The sequence below is a fragment of the Anguilla anguilla genome, chromosome 6 (assembly GCF_013347855.1).
Source record: "Anguilla anguilla isolate fAngAng1 chromosome 6, fAngAng1.pri, whole genome shotgun sequence".
NCBI lineage: Eukaryota > Metazoa > Chordata > Actinopteri > Anguilliformes > Anguillidae > Anguilla > Anguilla anguilla.
Genome location: NC_049206.1, coordinates 44,950,278 through 44,968,029, shown reverse-complemented (window position 1 = coordinate 44,968,029; position 17,752 = coordinate 44,950,278). Strand labels below are relative to the sequence as shown.

The window sequence follows — 17,752 nt, the reverse complement described above, 5'->3', positions numbered from 1 at the left end:
GGTAATGGCTCCTAACAAACAGCATGTGGTCCAGTGGACTCAAAACAGCAAAGTAACTCATAATTTTAAAAGGGTAAATATGAACAAAATAATTTTATGGAAACTGCAGGGTTTCATTTTTATAAGGATGAAACGTGGAGGAAGCACATTCTACTCTTGGACATAAATAGATGAGGTCTTGACAGTACTTGACAGAACATTCTTCCTCAGATCCAGGATGGCAAATCCAACTGCTCTACCCCTCTCCCCATTGATGACAGGCATGGAAAGAAATGAGGAGGGGCCCAAATAAAATTTTGTACAGGGCCCGCAAAAGGTCAGAAAAAGCCTTGGGATGGGGGGGGGGAGCAGGCAAGGGTGGCTCAAAGAGGAATTCTGGGAAATGGAGTCACCTACCTCTTGCAGATGAGGAAATGTTCCGTACAGGCGCTCCCAGGGTCGGACTGGCACGCTCGCTGCTGCTCTTGCTGCTGATGGGTACCTCTGTCTCCCCTGCGCCCTCTGCGGGCGAAGCTGCTCCCCCATCTCTCACCTCCTCTTCCTCCTCTTCCTCAGAGGGGTGCAGGAGCAGGACGCGTTGGGATAGCTGTGAGCACAGGGGTGCTGAAAAGGGGGACGCGTTCCTCCACCGATCAGGGCTGGAGAAAGGGAGTGGGGAGCGGCTCTGGCCACACCCGAGGCTAGTGGGCATGGGGGGCGGGGGGGATGCAGAGGGGGTGTCGGTGGGCAGGCCGGGGGATTCTGCGGTGGCCGAGAGGGGCAAATCCGGCGAGCTCGAGCCAAGGCTGGACCCCTCCAGCAGAGGGCTCCAGTGTCCGTCCTCCCACTCCCCATATTCCCCCAGGCTCTCCATCAGCAGCTCTCCGTACAGACTGCAGGCCAGGGCCTCCCCCAGGGCAGGCAGAGCCTCCTCCCACTCCCAGGCCAGCGGCTCCTCCCCCTCGTCCTTCTGCGACCCAGTCGGCGTGGAGGCATGCAGCCGAGGGGTGCTCAGGAGCTCCTGCTGCTTGGCCTCCGCACTCACTCCCGCGGCCCCCTTGCCCCGCTGTTCTGACAGACTGCACCCCTCCGGATCAGCCTCCAGGGGGCTGAAAGGCATCCCGAGCTGCAGGAAGAGCTCGCTGTCGTACTCCGAGAGCTCGCCGCTCTGGTCTGCACTGGACCCACAGGTCCGGGTGTCCAAAAGGCTGTGACCCTGCCTGCTAGTGCATAGCTCATTACAGACACTTCCGCTTCCAGGCACATAGAGTTGAGACTCAAAGCCCAACATCTCCAGGCTGGTGGCAGTGGGCCAGGAGCTCACTGGTTGTGTTTGGGAGATCTCAGCATTGTCCAGGCTTCCTCCCTCTCTTTGCGAGGACACCTCCCCTTCCGTTGTCCTCTCTGCCCACTGTTTCCCCTGCTGAGGGCCCCTAAACTGGTGCTTTGGGGCCTGAAGAGCCCAAACGATGGAACGCTGCGAGCTTCTGCTACTCAGGGCATCTCTGTTGCTTCTTCCATTTTGACCAGGGAACTCGGCGCCCTTTTTTCCCATGGTAACCCCAGCCCTCTGGTCACTGTGGTGTTGGGTCGTCAGGAAGTTGATCACTGTGGTGTTGCCCCTCCGGACCACAGCTGCTGTCTCACAGGTCCCGCCTCTCTGTGCCGCTGGCCCCTCCCCCCTCTGCTCACAGCTCTCATTGCTCGGTGCATGGGGAGGATCTCTCCCCTTGTAGATGAAACCCCGCCCCCTCCCAGAGGGTGCGTACAGGCTGATGCGGCTCCGCTCTCTGATTGGCCAGCGCAGGTACAGGGTTGTGTGCGTGCCCTCCATAGGGGGCGCCATCCTGCTGCTCATGCGCATGATCATACGCTCAGCAATCTCTGGCCCTATCCATGTCTCTGTATTCAGCCCAGGGGAAAGCACCGATAATCAGTACAGACAGAAGCCCAAACACCTCTTCATCTGCAACCTGCCTTTTGACTCCTGGGTAAAAATTTTTTTTTTAAAACAGAGTTATTGTATGTTAAAAACTGTATTTTTACAAAGATAAATTCTATATTCACTTAATTTATTTGCTTGACAAACAACCTCATCTAGGGAGGCACGGTATTTTGCATTTTCATATATTACCTCTTTCATCCTTACTATCCTGATGCAGATGGCTGGAACAGAGATAAAGCACCTCCTCAAAGATAAAACTATTTAACCAGTAACTTTGTGCTCACAAATCTAATCCCTGCATGCATGAACCACATGCACCACAAGTCTTTATCTTCTGGTTTAATGAGCACATCGTTGACATGGAAAACTGTAACTATACGCGGTTTATAACAATGACAGGCTAAAGGCTGCCGACTTATAGATCCAAAGGGACAAATAATTTACTATAAAATTCTAAAAAAATTAATTCCGAAGAATTGTATAAGTGGTTAAAATAAATGTGCCATTCTGGCAACTGACAGATTGAACAAATATCTTTTCAAAAGCTCATTCAGAAGTGGACAATTGAGCAGCTGAAAACGCAATCGACCTTCACACAAGGAACACTACTAACCAGTTTATCACACATCAGCACCCAAAACAGTAAGTTCAGCAAGTGGTCTGATTATGTGGGGGACACCTGCATTGCCACCTAACAGCTTCCTACTGCATCAACAGTGAGCAAAGTGTTAAAGACTGGGCAGGCCACCACACTTGTCTTCCTTATTTGCAAAACAAATCAGAAAAACAGAATTTGACTGCCCGACCTTCAGAAGTACACAATCTGTATGCACTGAAAATAAGCAGCACACTGCCTTACAGAACCAGAACTTCAACAGGGCCTCTGCTGTGTACAGTATCTACAGTAATGCTATATGGGTGGTTGACAGTGGCCTACAAAAGCAAATAAAAAACATAATAATAATAATAAAACAAAAATAAAATAATAATAATAATCATTATTATTATTATTATTATTATTATTAGTAGTAGTAGTAGTAGTAGTAGTAGTAGTACTAGCAGTAGCAGTATGCAGAGTATTATTGTTGTTGTAATAGTAGTACACCCTAAAATGCATGTTCCTATTTCAGAATAAATATAACACAATAGGCTAATAATTAAAATAATTAAGTAGAACCACATCAAGTCAGACTGTAACAGCCCAAGTGACAGTAACAAGTGCAGGAAGCGTTACATCATAAATGTGAAACACTCTGTCTTTAAAGATTAGAAGCTTTTATCCTGTAGCTGAGAGCCGAAATACCGTCACACACCAATTGCAAGGTTTCCCGTACAGACGACAGCTTTACAGCCAGAATACTTTATCGTAGAACTCCCTCAACTGTGTCTTTTCCACAGCTCTAAGCATAAACAAAACGCTAGTAAAACTAAATAAAATAATCTAATGATTGCAATTACATTTCTTACATTTTAACAGGAGCGTCTAAGTTGAAACCGTCGGACGAAGTGAAATACTTTCAGACGCGACATTGCCAATACAAACCTGTTGCAGGTGTGTCAGGAGCGGCTGTGTAAAAGGAGCATGTAAAATACTTACAGACTTTATGTGATCATTCAGCCATCCTCGCTTGCTCACTTGTCATCCCTCCAGGTCGACTTCATGACTCCCTGGGGAACAGTGATAGACACGATATACAGCCATTGAAAAAATCAGGATCAGTTAGACCCGCCCGATTGGCCAGCACTGGAAAATCTGTCTCCGGATGGCCAGTATCACTGGGACTGAATGGGCAAATAGCGTCCCTTGCAGGTAGCCTACGGCATAGATTAAAAAACGACCGCCAGACGGAACGGGGATTTACAGGAAAGTAGTTCACATCTAGGCTACTAATCTGCGGTTTTTTTTGTGTGTTTGTTTTGTTTACGTAATCGATGAGAGAGGATTTTATAGGAGCTATACATTTCAAGGGGATTTTAATGCCACAGTAAATCATGATATGTAAGGTATGTGGGTTCAATTATTTGCTCCAGTAAACATGGAATATTTAATTAGTTTTGGTTCTCTATGTTGCAACTCATTCAATAAGTAGGCCTAATCTTAAAATTAATTTAATTGCGTTGAATTTAACTGAATTGAATTCATTTGCCATTTATTTTTTTCTTTTGTCAGTACTTTATTGCTTGTGGAACGAACAATCGCAGTCTTAAAATAGGAACTTTAATACAATCATTGCAGTTGAATACAGATATTAAACACATTTGGAATGTGTTTCATATAGTGGTGGGGTCTTCATCCTCAGTTTGATTATTCCAGAGGGCCTTGAGATGAAAAGATGTGGGAGCCCCTGCACTGCACCACACCGCCACCCCAGACCTGTTATTAGAACCCGTGTTCCTACTGCTGTTCATGCTCCTCCCACTGCACTCAGTGGTGTTCCCGCTGCTCCGACAGTTCAGGCTGAGTTGAGCAGCTGGTCCGTGCTGCAAGCTGTTTTATGAGTCATTTGTGAATGGACTGACCAAAACCAGACTAAGCTTGACTAATTTCTACACATTTATCTCATTATGTTCCAGAATGGCAAGGAAAACCAGAAAGTAGATATATGTGATAGTATAACCAGCGCCCTCCTGCATATCTGACTGTGTGACAGATGGACGGTAACTGAAAGAAAATAGCTTTCCTTTGGGCAGTGGCTCTAATTGAGAGCAGTTTGCTTGGTTGTCACTGAGCAGATAAACAGATAGGAAGCAGAATGTGCTCAGCAGTATGTGTGATGTGGAAGCTCAAGAAGAGGGATGGAGGGGAGGGTGAGATTGTAAGCTTTCGTGTTATGCACCACACCTAGAGCTGCATGACTGTATTGCCCTATAAGAGATCTATGTGAATGTAATGCCTCCAAGCTTGCTTTGACACAGCTGATTTAATGCATATACAGTGGGCTCTATAATGTTTGGGACAAAGACTTTTTTTGTTGCCATGGCTCTATACTAAACTTTAAGTTCGTAATCAAACTATTGACATGTGGTTTAAGTGCACATTCTCAGCTTTTGTTAAAGGGTATTTTTTTACATTTAGAATTTCACCATGTAGAAAACTATAGGACTTTTTTCAGGGCCTCGTGTATGGGACAAATAGATTCACACGTGTTTTGATTAGTCAGGCGTGTTCAGTTGCTTTCAGTAGCTGCTCTTGATACTAAGCCTTTGATTACCTTTGGAGTTTGTAATTGGCATTTGTCAACATGAAGACTAGAGTTGTGCCAATGAAAGACTTCACAATCAAAAGTAAAAAGAAAAGCATGGAGGCTGAAAGGACCTGAACAAGATCCAAAGCACCCCCCTCATCTGTGAAACATGGTGGTGGGGGTCATATGGTTTGGGCATGTGTGACAGCCACAGGTACTGGCTCACTTGTCTTCAGTGATGATGTAACTGCTGATCACAGCAGCAGAATGAATTCTAAAGTGTACATACGCGTCTTATCTGCTCTATTGAAACAGTGCTGTAAGTTCATGGTGAAACCAAGGTGCATAAAAATAAAAGCTGAGAATGTGCACTTTAACCTTATGCAAATTGCTCAATTACAAAAATATAAAATTGTGGAGTGCAGAGCCAAATCAAGAAAAAATATGTATTTGTCCCAAACATTATGTAGCTCACTGTATTTGTTCTTGAATGGTACATGGCCGTGTTCAGAATAGTCTTAAGATTTCACATTAGGTCTTTTACCCAGAACATTGCAGGCTCAAAAGCACAGCTAGAAGAGGAATTTCTGTAAAAAATCAGAGCAGTGTGGAGAAATGAGCAGTGTCTGTCCCTCAGGTAAGGGGCAACTTCACTGGCAGTAGCCAGAAAGCATCTTCAAAAGCAAGTTATGGTTTTTGAAATTTCATACAATCTGATTGATTCTAGCAAGTTTTAGCCATTGTGTGGTCGGTCCGTGGCTCAGGCAGCTTGAATTGCCGCTTCCAAATAGAGCACCATCTATACGTGATCCACCTGAAGAAGGCTGAACGTTGGCTTACTGGGAATGCACATCCCCAGAAGGATTTACTTCACATCAGATGGATGTATTTCACATCAGTTAGTCAATCTGTGCAGTAATGTTGACAAACTAATTTTATAAGCCTGACAAGTGAGGCTCCTCTGCCAGGGACTAATGCCTGATTAACATCTGTAGTGATTAATGTCTGAGACTTTCTACCACACTACAGTGACTCGGCAGCCACGCATGAAATAAAAGCCCTACACATGCAAAGGCAATTCCTTTTCCGAATCTACTCCCACGTCATTTACAAACACTGCCTATGGATAAAGCCAAATACATGAGATTTCCAATCATTGAATATGGACTGAAAAAAAGAGAAGGGGGGGGGGGGGAGACTTTGATGTCCCTTTATTAGAACATCATAGTCAATTCATTACATGAGAATGACGATCAAAATAAAGTTACAAACAAAAAAAAAACCATCAATACACAGTATCAAACCAAAAATAACATCAAAATGGAAAAAAAAAATCATCAACACACAATTCTTTGACTGACCTCAACCCCTGCCCCCATTGTGGCAATGTGATTTCACAACCCTCCCCATCAGCCACACATAGTTCTACAAAAGATATCAATATTATTATTCAGTTTGTATTCAGAGAGAGAGACAGAGAAAGAGAGAGAGAGAGAGAGAGATACATATGCTGCAACTTCAGTCTGAAATAGGCTTTGCCTCAGTTGTTGATAATCAGACTATTAGGCTCCTTTGGCTGGACTGCAACTGACAATAAAAAAAGCATATTGTCAAGTACAAATAATGCAATCATTGTTCAGTGCTGCCAGATAACCAGGAAATGCGTTTGCATAAATGTATGTGGACCAGATCATTCTACTTTTTTTGAGTGAAAATGTATAATGGCATATCCCATGAACATTTTCTGAAATAAATGCTTATATTTGTGTGAGGAAATAAGCATTTTCCCAGTGATTTACCCACAGATTGTAAATCCTACCAGTTTTAGTGTGAGAGTTAACATTGATCACCCTTTCATCAGCGAACCACTCTTGGCTACATTATAAAAACAGTTGTTGTAATGCAACCATTGAAATGCCTCCACAGATTAATGAGTGCTTGTTGTGGATTATAACACAACCTACCTTGTTCCAGCATTGGTCTCGGAAAGGTATGCCTGTTTTTTTCCCTACTCACAGTTCATGTTTGCACTATGCATGTTTAATTTTTAGAGGAATCTGTCTTAACTTCACAAATTTTGATTATAGCAGGCTGAGTGGGGGATAAGCTATTGCCCTTGGGTCTAATTGCTCTTCAAAGGGTCGAGCTAAGACCTCCCAAAATCCCTAATGTTCAATGACCCAGTCCCTTGATACTGTTTAAAAAACCTTATTATATTATTATAACCTGATTACACAGTGTTAATTCAACTCTAACAGTGTTAATTAAACTCTTACAAATAGGATTTGGTCTCAGTGGACCGAAATGAACACTTTTAGTGTTGAATTAACACTGGAAATGCTACTGTGTAAATCCACTTGATCCATAAGACTCCCTTTGACCAGGTTTGCTCAATGCGGGCAGGAATCTAAACCTACTGAGTGTGTGAATGCATCTGTTTGTTTAGAGCTTTGACCTACTTACAGTATTTAATAGACCATGTCCTCAATTAATGATTTTAGCAGTCACTGATGATGAGGCTCGATTTAAAGGTCCTTACATGTTGATGATAGATTGATCTAGGTGTGTACGCTGTTCACACCCAGATAAAACTCTAGAATACATGTTGCAAGGAATACATGCCCACCTTGTATGTCTAAACTGCTGATATTTTAAAGATTGGTCTTAATTTGATATAGTTATCTACACCACTAACGAAACCCCCAAACTGTAAACGAACTTCCCCGGGGACACTGCCTATTGTATCGGCAGAGAGCACGGTGAGTGACAGCCTACAGCGCGGCAGTGGGTTTGCCTGGACCCCCCTATATGGTTGTGTATTAGCCCTATGCTAATATCGATAGGGGGGAGGATCGCAGCAGCGCGGTAGTAGCTGTCAGAGTCTAAGCGGACTCCTCAACAACCATGGCAGAAGGCGGAGAAGGGGAAGATGAAATTCAGTTCTTAAGAACTGTGAGTATTTTTTATTCTTCTTTTTCTTTTTTGCAATTTTAACAAGGAAATTGCTAAGCACTCATACTGTCGCCAGATGTCTTGCGTGGTACCACAGAGTCCAATACAGGGTCGTCTCGGCAAGCCTTTTTGTGACCGTGCCTTTTTAGTGCAATGCATGATGCAGCATCAGTCAGTTCTGTCTGGATACCTGAATTAAGCTATTCATCTATTGCTGGATTTTTTTCTAAAATACTGTTGACTGTCTACTCCTTTATTTCGCATTTGCGGTGCATTTTTACATTTTTGCCTCTATTACTGCATTCTATGTTGCTGTTCTGTAAGAAATTTACACGGTGTTATACAGTCGCGAATACGCGCATTGCCTACGGTATGAGCGCAGGAACTGACTTTCAAAAAAAGAAACTTACACTTCGTGAATGCGCTCCACTGCTTGCCACGTAACGCGCCTGTCCGAGTGCTGTGTGCGTTTATTGGGACTGAAAGGACAAAAATCGCTTGGCACAGGTGCAAGGGCATGTGAAATAATGTAGGCTATCTACTTTTTCTGCTGCGAGCAGCAAGCGGTCGTAGTCGGAGTTTAGCAGGATCTATCTAGTTTCAGTAAAGCCCGTTCACACGATGTATCTGTAACGCAGGAGCACAAGCAACTGTGTCTTCGGGAACTTCTGTTCACGCATCACCTTCTCTTCCCGGTTTCTATTCTTGCGGTTTGACTATTTCCGTGGTTTGAGATTAGTTACAAAGATGTAGTGGATGTCAGTTATCTTTGTAAGCGATACGCTGCGCTGTTGGCAGTGGTGTGAAGAACTATCACAGATCGGTTAGCCGTGAACATATTGAAAAGGGCACACCTGTAAACGACCTTGTTTTTTATAATGGTGATTCACTGCTCCTGTGTAATAGCTCACAATTTGGTTCTGCAGGCTTTTCTTACGCAGAAATGTAGCACCATGGACAGCACCTGTTTCTTTATTTTTAAACTGCGAGACATATTCAGACGTATTCAGCAAATATTTGGAGTGTATTTTGCAGTGTATGGCCATATGTACACGGTTACGAGTTAATAAACGTGCAAACAGTTCTGAAGTGGTCACAACTCCCTACTTAAAGGTTATGATAAAATGGGAAAACGACAGCGACGTGAGCTGCAGAGGGGCAGCCCGTGACAGCTCGCACCATAGTTAACATGCCTTAGCGCGCGTCTGCATAAATCTCATGCTGGGCTGCCACTGTGCTATTCCAGCTATGTGATGACAACAGCAATATGCAGGGGCTTCCCCAGATCTGTTTAGCCCACGTGTGAAAATGGGAAAGATGAATTCATATTTAATATTCCGTTTAAGTATTCTCATATATGGACGTCAGTTGCAATGATGCAAGACACCTGTGTATATGTTTCACGGTTGTAGAATAATTATCTTGCGAAATAACTGAACGTGGTTACTGGTATTGCAGGGCTCAGTGAACCAAAGGTACTGTGGATACATTTCCCCAGTTCTGGCAGTATGAAGGCCAGATCTGTCAAAATGTCACAAAAAATCGTCCCCATGTGTCAACAGAAGCAGCACGGTCAATAGGTTTAGATTTTATTATGATATATTATGCAAATAAAAGCTGTCCCCAAAAATGTGACACCATCATAAAGTTTGTTTTTGTATATTTTAGCAAAGACACAACCCTGTTGAAATGGCTGCCAAAATGCAGCTGGGTTAGCAGGATGTAAAGATTAAACACTTGATGTCATGGTGATAATTTACAGCAGCAATAATTTCCTTCAGCTGCAAATTGGTAATGTGTTAAAATTAAAAATCGCTTGGAAACTTGGTCAATTTATCTGACCAAGTGCTGTGATGGTATTTATTTATCTATTTAGGCTGGGAATGGCCCAAACAAAAATAATCAATAACTTAAGACAACAGGAAATATGTTCTTGTATATATTTATGTCAAACACTGCCAAAAGGTGGCTATGACCTTGGAAGTTAATAGGAACTACAGACAGTGAGTGATTCCCTTGTCTGTGATAGATTTTAACATTGGCTTTATCTGCAATAATTAACATTTCTTCCAAGACACAAAATACATACAGTTCCCTACAGGTACAAAATCCCTGTTATTCTATGTGGAGAGTGTGCACAGGGACGACATTATTCACCACGCTAATATGGAAACTGACTGGCCCGTCATACGATCCGAAGAACTCTGAGCGAACTGTGAGTGACTTGTCACTGTATAAAAGCAGTAACACTGGCAGTCGGCCCTCCCTCAGTGGTGTCTTGTGAAGGGGAGTTCACGGAAGACATGGCTCTTTATGTATTCAGTGCATGAGAATTATTTTGGGTACCTTGTTTATGAAAGGGATTTGATTTTCTCTCCTTGTCGCCTGAGAGATCCTTAATCCTTCATGTTAGCCAACGGGGGTCTGTTGATTGTCTTGTCGAGTCTAGATTTACTAGAGATGGAAGACATGGACTTCACCACACAATGTTCCGTAGATAATTTTTTAAAAAGGGTTACTATGGTTGCAAAGATTTTTGGTGACAGAAGCAATTATATGGGAAGAAGTGTTGGAGTGTGTGGTTCTCTTGTTATGTCTTTATCATGCATTTGTCTGTGCTTCTGTAAGTGTAAATAAAAAAATATGAGATGGAAATGGAAACATTAGACTGTTGTATACAGTCAAGTTTTTATAATGTGGTTGGCTATAATGTGTACTGTAGGTGTAATTTTATGCGATCAGGGTTACTTCCACACTGAAATGATGATGAAGATAAAAAGTTTAGTTTATCATTTTGTGGTTGGTCGATTGGTACAGGTACAGACTCCAGTTTTGACATGGAGCCTGGAAGGGTCATATAAAGTAACAGATTGGCAGGGGCTAGCAGGGTAACTTGTAGTTTATGTTGTTTTTAAGCCTTCTGCATTCCAGAGAAGGAGTCCAGGGTTTAAAATTAGCCTTTGAAAAGCCAGTGCTTCCTCCACACACACACACACACACACACATCTTCCTGGACAATAATATTTGCCACAAATACACAGACTATTGCCCCCCCCCCCCCCCCCCCCCCCCGCCCCCCCGCCCCTCCAGGGCCCAGGACAATGTACCCGGTTGTCCCCCCCCACCCCCCCAACAACAGATCCACACACAAGCACACACACCAACACATGCACGCAAGCACACATACAAACACAGGCACACACGCACACACACACACATTTTCTCCCCTAACCCTGCTCCCTGCAGACTTGCATTCGCCACGGTATGAGCATGCAATGACATTTTAACTATTAACTTGAGGCTTACTGCTTCCCCTCAAAAAACCGCAATGATGGATTCTGTGCAGCACTGTGTGAATGCACAGTGAGACAATGGCACAGTACAGAGTAAAGCAGAGTCAGTTAGGGCACAATCCAGCACAGAGTCGTGGCCATCACTGAGCTGACTGCCCCAGTTCTTTAGCCCTGTGTTTGAGTTTGCCTCTGGCTTTAGACCTGTGTTTGAGTTTGTCTCTGGCTTTAGACCTGTGTTTGAGTTTGTCTCTTTTTTAGGCCTGAGCTGGAGTTTGTCTCTTGGCTTGATCTAAAATGAGCCCCAGTCACCTGTTGCCTGTGAATTTTGCAGTTGCTCTTCTCGCGTCGAGTTGGCATTTTCACTGTTTCAGAAATTTGCAAGGAGGGCAAAGGACTCTGCTGCACTGTGTCTTTAACACCAGGAGCGCCGGACCATTTCCTGGCATTCAAATAACTTTTCGCGCGGCCAAGGGTCAAATGGCACATTAGCCTTCAAACTGGAAATATTCGCATTGTTCGCTAGATGGCGCTTATTAGACACGAGCTGACAAAGGTTGCCAGCCCATTGTCCTAATGAAATATTTGCGAGATTTTAGACTGTCAGAGTATCAGAGTAAGTTATGTTTTAGTTACGGCTCGGCATTCTAGTCAACACATTGTTGCAATATAAATGTATTTAGAATAAACAGTATGTCTGTATGAAGAGAATGAGTCATGAAAAGCTAACAATAAACAGATTGTAGGGAGGTCAAACCTGTTTTTCAAAAAACAAATTTGACAGTTTATTCTTCATGCATAATATCATAAATGCTAATAATCAAATAGGCTAACAACATATAAATCGCCGATTTGCCAGAATATAACTGTAATACGATTTTTAAAATTAGCCGCTTCCCTCCGCATGTGATCACTGTCGTTGGAGGGAAACGCATCATCACCCGTGCGGCTTTTCTGTTTTATAAAAATACATGTAAAAAATATTGTCGTTCAAACAAGTTTTTTACGGTGACCAGAAAACATGTAGGCTACACTCATAGCAAGCAGGTCATAGCTGGCTGTGACTATTCGACTGGGGATTCGAAATCCAAAGTCTCTTATTCATCGTAGGCTAATTACAAAAAACACCCATTCGTAACACTGAATAATACCGCAATGTACATAAGAAGAATCCTGTTGTTCAAACGAGTTTTTTCCGGTGACCAGAAAACATGTAGGCTATACAGGCAAGCAGGTCATAGCCTAGCTAGCTGTGACTATTCGACTGGGGATCCAGAAGAAGTCTCTGGAAATCCAAAGAAGTCTCTTATTCATCGTAATTACAAAAAAAACCCCCATTAGTAACACTGAATAATACCGCACTGTACATAAGACCTTAGCAACCAAGTGGGATTTCAAAACTGATTATCGCTTCAGCGCACACACGCAATATTTAAAATATTTTAAAAGAATATAAATAATGATACATTTATTCCTGGTTATTTGACGTGATTCTTGCTTGGGCTGTCAATCCTATGATAGTGTAAGAAAATTGTTCATTACATGTGCCGATCATTAGTAACATTAGTGGTAGCGACCTGTTTCTCCCGATTGGTAACTGTAAATGTATTGCTGAAAGTGGAATAGTAATTATGTGGGCAATTAGTTTCATAAACTCCATAAACCCTATCAATGATTGCGTGGACATGGTAAAGCACAGAGACGCCTATATTCCCACGCAACGCATCCCGATAGTTTATGCATGTGCTGTTGCATCTACGCAGACAGCGTGAGCAGTCTTCTAACACAGTTCCTAACGTGCAAGGCTCTAATTTTTGAATATGAAACAAGGTCCGAACCTATTATGACTAGAAATAAGTAAAACTTAAAAAACAAGTAAAAATGTGACACTTGTATCTTTGTTTTGGGCATTTATCTTTTTACTACTCAGTAGGCCTAAAAGGCCTACTCATGATAATAGCTTCAAAAAAACTACCAGCTATTCACGCACGATCGTTCACGCTCATCCATTGAATCGTCCCTCACCCCTCCCCCAGCACCAGAATACTGAATTCTTTAGATGCCTTTAGCGAAACCAGAGCTGATAGTTTTTTCTCTATGGCCCCGAGTCAAACCCAGTAGGTGTGAATGTTCAGCTTCGCAGAGGGGTGTGATTTTCTTCCTCTTCACGACACCAGTGATGGCGATTGGAGACTTCACCTCAATAGACCTAACTTATATTTTCAAAACCTACATTTTCAACTGTGAAAACAATATTTAAAAATTTCCATTCAATCTATGGATAAGCAAATGTATTTATTGATATCAAATCAATAAACAAGAAAATCAATATAAAACATTAGTAGGCTAAATGTTAATAGTAAACATAAAACATCAGTAATAACAAGCCCAAATCCGCAATAGCTGCGACCGCGCATGCATCCACAGGAGGACACTTTTGTGGACCAACTGACCAACAAACTAAAGAGCTGCTGGTCGCCTATATGCCGCGGAGTTTGTAAGCTTAGCTGCCTTTGCCATCATGTGATTTGACATTGCAAGTTCGGTCGATAGCACATTGCTCAAGATGCCGTCTCATCTTTATACGTGCATGCATGAATATGTGCTTTCGTTTCTAAGTAAGTGAAAAATTACGGTCAGCATAACCATGCTGTGCCATGCTTCGCTAAAGCATCTGAAGTTTTCTGTGTTCTCGGGTGGGGGAGGGGTGAGCGTTGAATGTCCCATACAGATCAGTGGTCTTACCCTTACCCTTAGATTGACATGTGAATGTCCCACTTGAGAATGGTTCACTTATGCCACGTGTGAATGTTTGAAAGTTGATTTCTCTCCAGGGAGAGGTAAAATGTTCTATTTGTCCGGCACATAATATTATTATGTTATGTTAGCCTACTCAAAAATAATACAAGTATTTTGCTTAGCCGTAATTAGTTACGCTACAAAGTATGCCTTGTATTACTTTTAGTTACGCAACAATCTCTCGCTCTTGCTTATACTTTTTTCTACATTTTTATTCTTTTTTTTCTATTTAGTTTACTGTTTTTAAAAAAAGATTTTTATTACTAGTTTACTCAACGGAATAACAGCATACACCACACGAACACATCACAAGACACTTCACATTTGAGAAATCATTTTTGATTGTAGGCTATGTAATAGTTACATTTATTGTTCTCTCAAGTAGCCTAAAGGTTAATACTATGTTTTTAAAAAATTGTGGAGTTATACATAATAGCAACTGCAAAGCCTAGCCTAACCGGACATCGTGTCACCACTCGCGTGCTTCCACAATGATTTTTTCCCCCCAAAACCTTTACTCCCTGAAACGAATGTCCCCTATTTCCTGGTCCCTCAAAAGCCAAATGTGTCACGTCACATTTTTACCTCACAGAAAATAGGATATGATACAGCTATAATTTTTTTTAGCATATTTTGTGTGTGTGTGTGTGTGTGTGTGTGTGTGTGTGTGTGTGTGTGTGTGTGTATACATCAACGAGCAAGGTATGCTTGATCAGAACTCACAGAAAGTCCACTGATAACAAGTGCACTAAATAAACGTAATCCGTCTGGGATAAATGCATAGGAAATTTGCCGAGGGAACCGATGGCAGAAGAAACGTCCGAGTTGGTGTACAAAAAGACGTCTTCACTGAAACACTCTATAAATAAACTAATTAACAGCCGAAACAAACCATGACTAACTATAAACTAACAAACTACGCTATGATTCAAATATATTTTTATCATGCTGTATTGTAGTGGTTTCTTTATTTTAGATTGTTTTTGCAATAGTGTTACAGTTTGTAGTCCTAAAACCCGGAAGTAAGTTGGCATTGGGTTCTCATCAGATTTCTCCCGTGGGGATTTAGTTTTCTGCCGAAAGTAAGGTTTGTGGTGAACGTAAGCCTAAATGAGCTTCACGATTGTTTGTCAACCGTGGATTTCTAAGCTGTCATGTGCTTTTGAAAAGTAGGCTAAGTTTCTATATTGAAACTACAAGAGCGGTGACATTTTTGCAATAACCACTCTTGTTTTACTAGCTCGCATGCACGCTGAGCGTCGAACGCTAAGCGTGAGTGAGCGGCGAACCCATAGAACTCGTAAAACAAAACGTGAAACTGTTTTAGGCATAAATTAACCATAGGTCTTATTTTCGGAAGAAAACTAAATCCCTATTGGAAAAATGCATTGGCAATCTGCCGAGGGAACCCATGGCGGAAGAAACGTCCGGGTTGGCCTACAAAAAGACGTATTCACTGTAATATTCTATGAATAAACAAATTAACAGCCGAAACAAATAGCGCTTCGAATATATTTTTATCTTGTTATATTGTAGTCGTTTCTTTAGCTTAGATTTAGTTTTTTCAATATCATACGCAGCATTGTTGTTGTACGTGAACGTGTCGCATGCAGCCATTGTGCACGAGAATGATAATGCATAAAATTGAAAAAAAAAAATTGTTTATGCATTTGAAGACGGATCAATTTTATTTTAACCCTTATTTAGAAATTTCCAGTTGTATAATAACTGTAAAAATAAAATGTAGGGCTATGATTTCAGAACACAAGGGAAAGGCATAGGCATAAACAAATGATCACAAAACGAACGCAATAGCCTATAAAAATATTTTTTAAGATCACATATTTAAAACATTATATAATGTATTATTCAAAATAAACATAAACAAATATTTCTAATAACAAAATAAATAAAACATTCGTACAAATATAAATGCGTGTCCACCGCGATGAAAAGTATATCCTTGCGCCTCCTGGTGTGGTGAAGGAAAACTGACTCCTTAGTCTGAAGACGGCCGTAATTTAACAACAGTTATAACACACACGGAAGTGAAATAAGGTGCTTTTAACATTTTCCAAACGGGACTTTGACATTCCTACTACGCTGGTACGTAAAGAACAAATATTTAGGAAAAGTCAGTGAATGCGGATGATGTAGCTTGCTAGTAACTAAATGAAAAAAATCCTAAACTCCGAAATATCTCAGTGACAGGTCAAATGACCTGTCACAGCGCTCCTAGTGTTAAAAGAGAAAAATAAAATTGTTTACCTTGAGCAAGCAATGTTAGAGATATCCAAGGTGAAAACAGGATAAGGAAACTGGGACGCTGATCATTTCCCTTCATACAGCACTTGTCACAACTGTACTGCAGTCTACCTGTGTGTGGAAATATGAAGGATTGATATTATCACTTGTGTCATAAGGGCTTGATAGATGACTGCTGCTACTTTTGGAAGACAGTTTCAAAGTTTCAGAAAAGCCTGGTGTAGCTTTTCTCCCCTTCTGGAAAAGACATCAGTTAAGTCCGCTGACAGGTTATAAGTCAGGCTGCAGGATAATGGTATGACCTTGATTTTTAGATCCGAGGTTTTAAAAAAATATATAACTTCAGGGCTTTTTATAGCTTTATAGGACACAACAGTGTAAAGAATGGATACTCAAATCTGGGTAACCCTAACCTTCGAATCCAAATCGGGCCCTGGTTTTGTTCTCCCCCCAGGTGATTAACTGAACAATTACAACTTCGCCAGACTGTATTCACTCTTGACTCTTGAAGGTAAAGGGAGGGTCGAAAACCAGCAGTCCTTGAACCTCGAAGGCTGTGATTTGTGAAACAGGTATCGAATGACAGGAAGACTGGGGAATGAGAGAGAGGGGAAGACGTGACAAAGGTTGTGCGGCCTGATTCGAACCAATGAGCACGAGGACAGCGCTCCACAGGCTACGCCGTGAGGCACTCCAAATTTTTAACTATGTATTGAATTGTGTCCCTGAGTACATCGTTAAAGTTCACCTGGTGTGGCAGACACGCATCGCCATCACCGTAGTCACTCTAATAATAATTTTGGAGACATGGAGATATTATTCATTATTCACACAAGAGTCCTGACCTCAGCACTCACGCTGGGTTGGAGAATTAATGTAGAACTTGAAAGGTATGTACACAGAGTTCATCCTACGTGAGCAGACGGACTGTCTGGGTGGCTGTGGATCACAAGCCAAGTGTCCTCTGTCCCCTTTGGGCCTAGATCAGTAAGTTGGTGCATGAAACAGTGAAAGTCCTTCACAGTGACTTATCAAGGTCTGAGTGCGATTGTGGTGAACAGGCTGACTGTGAAAGACAAGCTGCTCTGATTCCTCAGTGTACTGTAATTGGTCTGTCTGTTTATTGTTCCCTGGCAATGGTCTGATTTAGAGCCCTGCGTCTCCGATCGCACTGTAAACAAGACATGGGCTTTTGGTAGAGCGCCAAACTCAGAGATGATCTGACCATGAGAGATAGCATCCAGAGGCTGGGGGAGAGGGCAGGGGGGCTGTGGTGCGAGAAAAAGAGAGGGGGGGAGGTGAGGGGAAGAAAGAGAGGGGGAGGCCGTGTGGGAGAG

General features: G+C 42.2%; 2 protein-coding genes across 4 annotated transcripts in view; one reads left to right on the top strand and one right to left on the bottom strand.

Moving 5' to 3' along the window:
• Positions 1 to 388: 388 nt before the first annotated feature.
• LOC118230195 lies at positions 389 to 3,570 on the bottom strand. The gene is made up of 2 exons (XM_035423007.1): positions 3,522 to 3,570; positions 389 to 1,881 (listed from the first exon to the last, which is right to left on the bottom strand). The coding sequence occupies exon 2, from the start codon at positions 1,847 to 1,849 to the stop codon at positions 389 to 391; it is 1,461 nt and encodes a 486-aa protein (XP_035278898.1). The 5' UTR covers positions 1,850 to 1,881; positions 3,522 to 3,570.
• Positions 3,571 to 7,983: 4,413 nt separating this feature from the next.
• The window catches only part of LOC118229820 (ryanodine receptor 3-like), a 90,572-nt gene continuing 80,803 nt past the window's right edge, over positions 7,984 to 17,752 (top strand). For all 3 annotated transcript variants that reach the window (XM_035422247.1, XM_035422246.1, XM_035422245.1), the window contains exon 1: positions 7,984 to 8,061. In XM_035422247.1, coding sequence (XP_035278138.1) covers positions 8,014 to 8,061 — 48 coding nt within the window. In that variant the 5' untranslated portion in view covers positions 7,984 to 8,013. The remainder of the gene's footprint in view (positions 8,062 to 17,752) is intronic.

Coding starts and splice junctions, on each gene's coding strand:
- LOC118230195 (XM_035423007.1), bottom strand. CDS start 1,849: ATGATCATGCGCATGAGCAGCAGGATGGCGCCCCCTATGGAGGGCACG.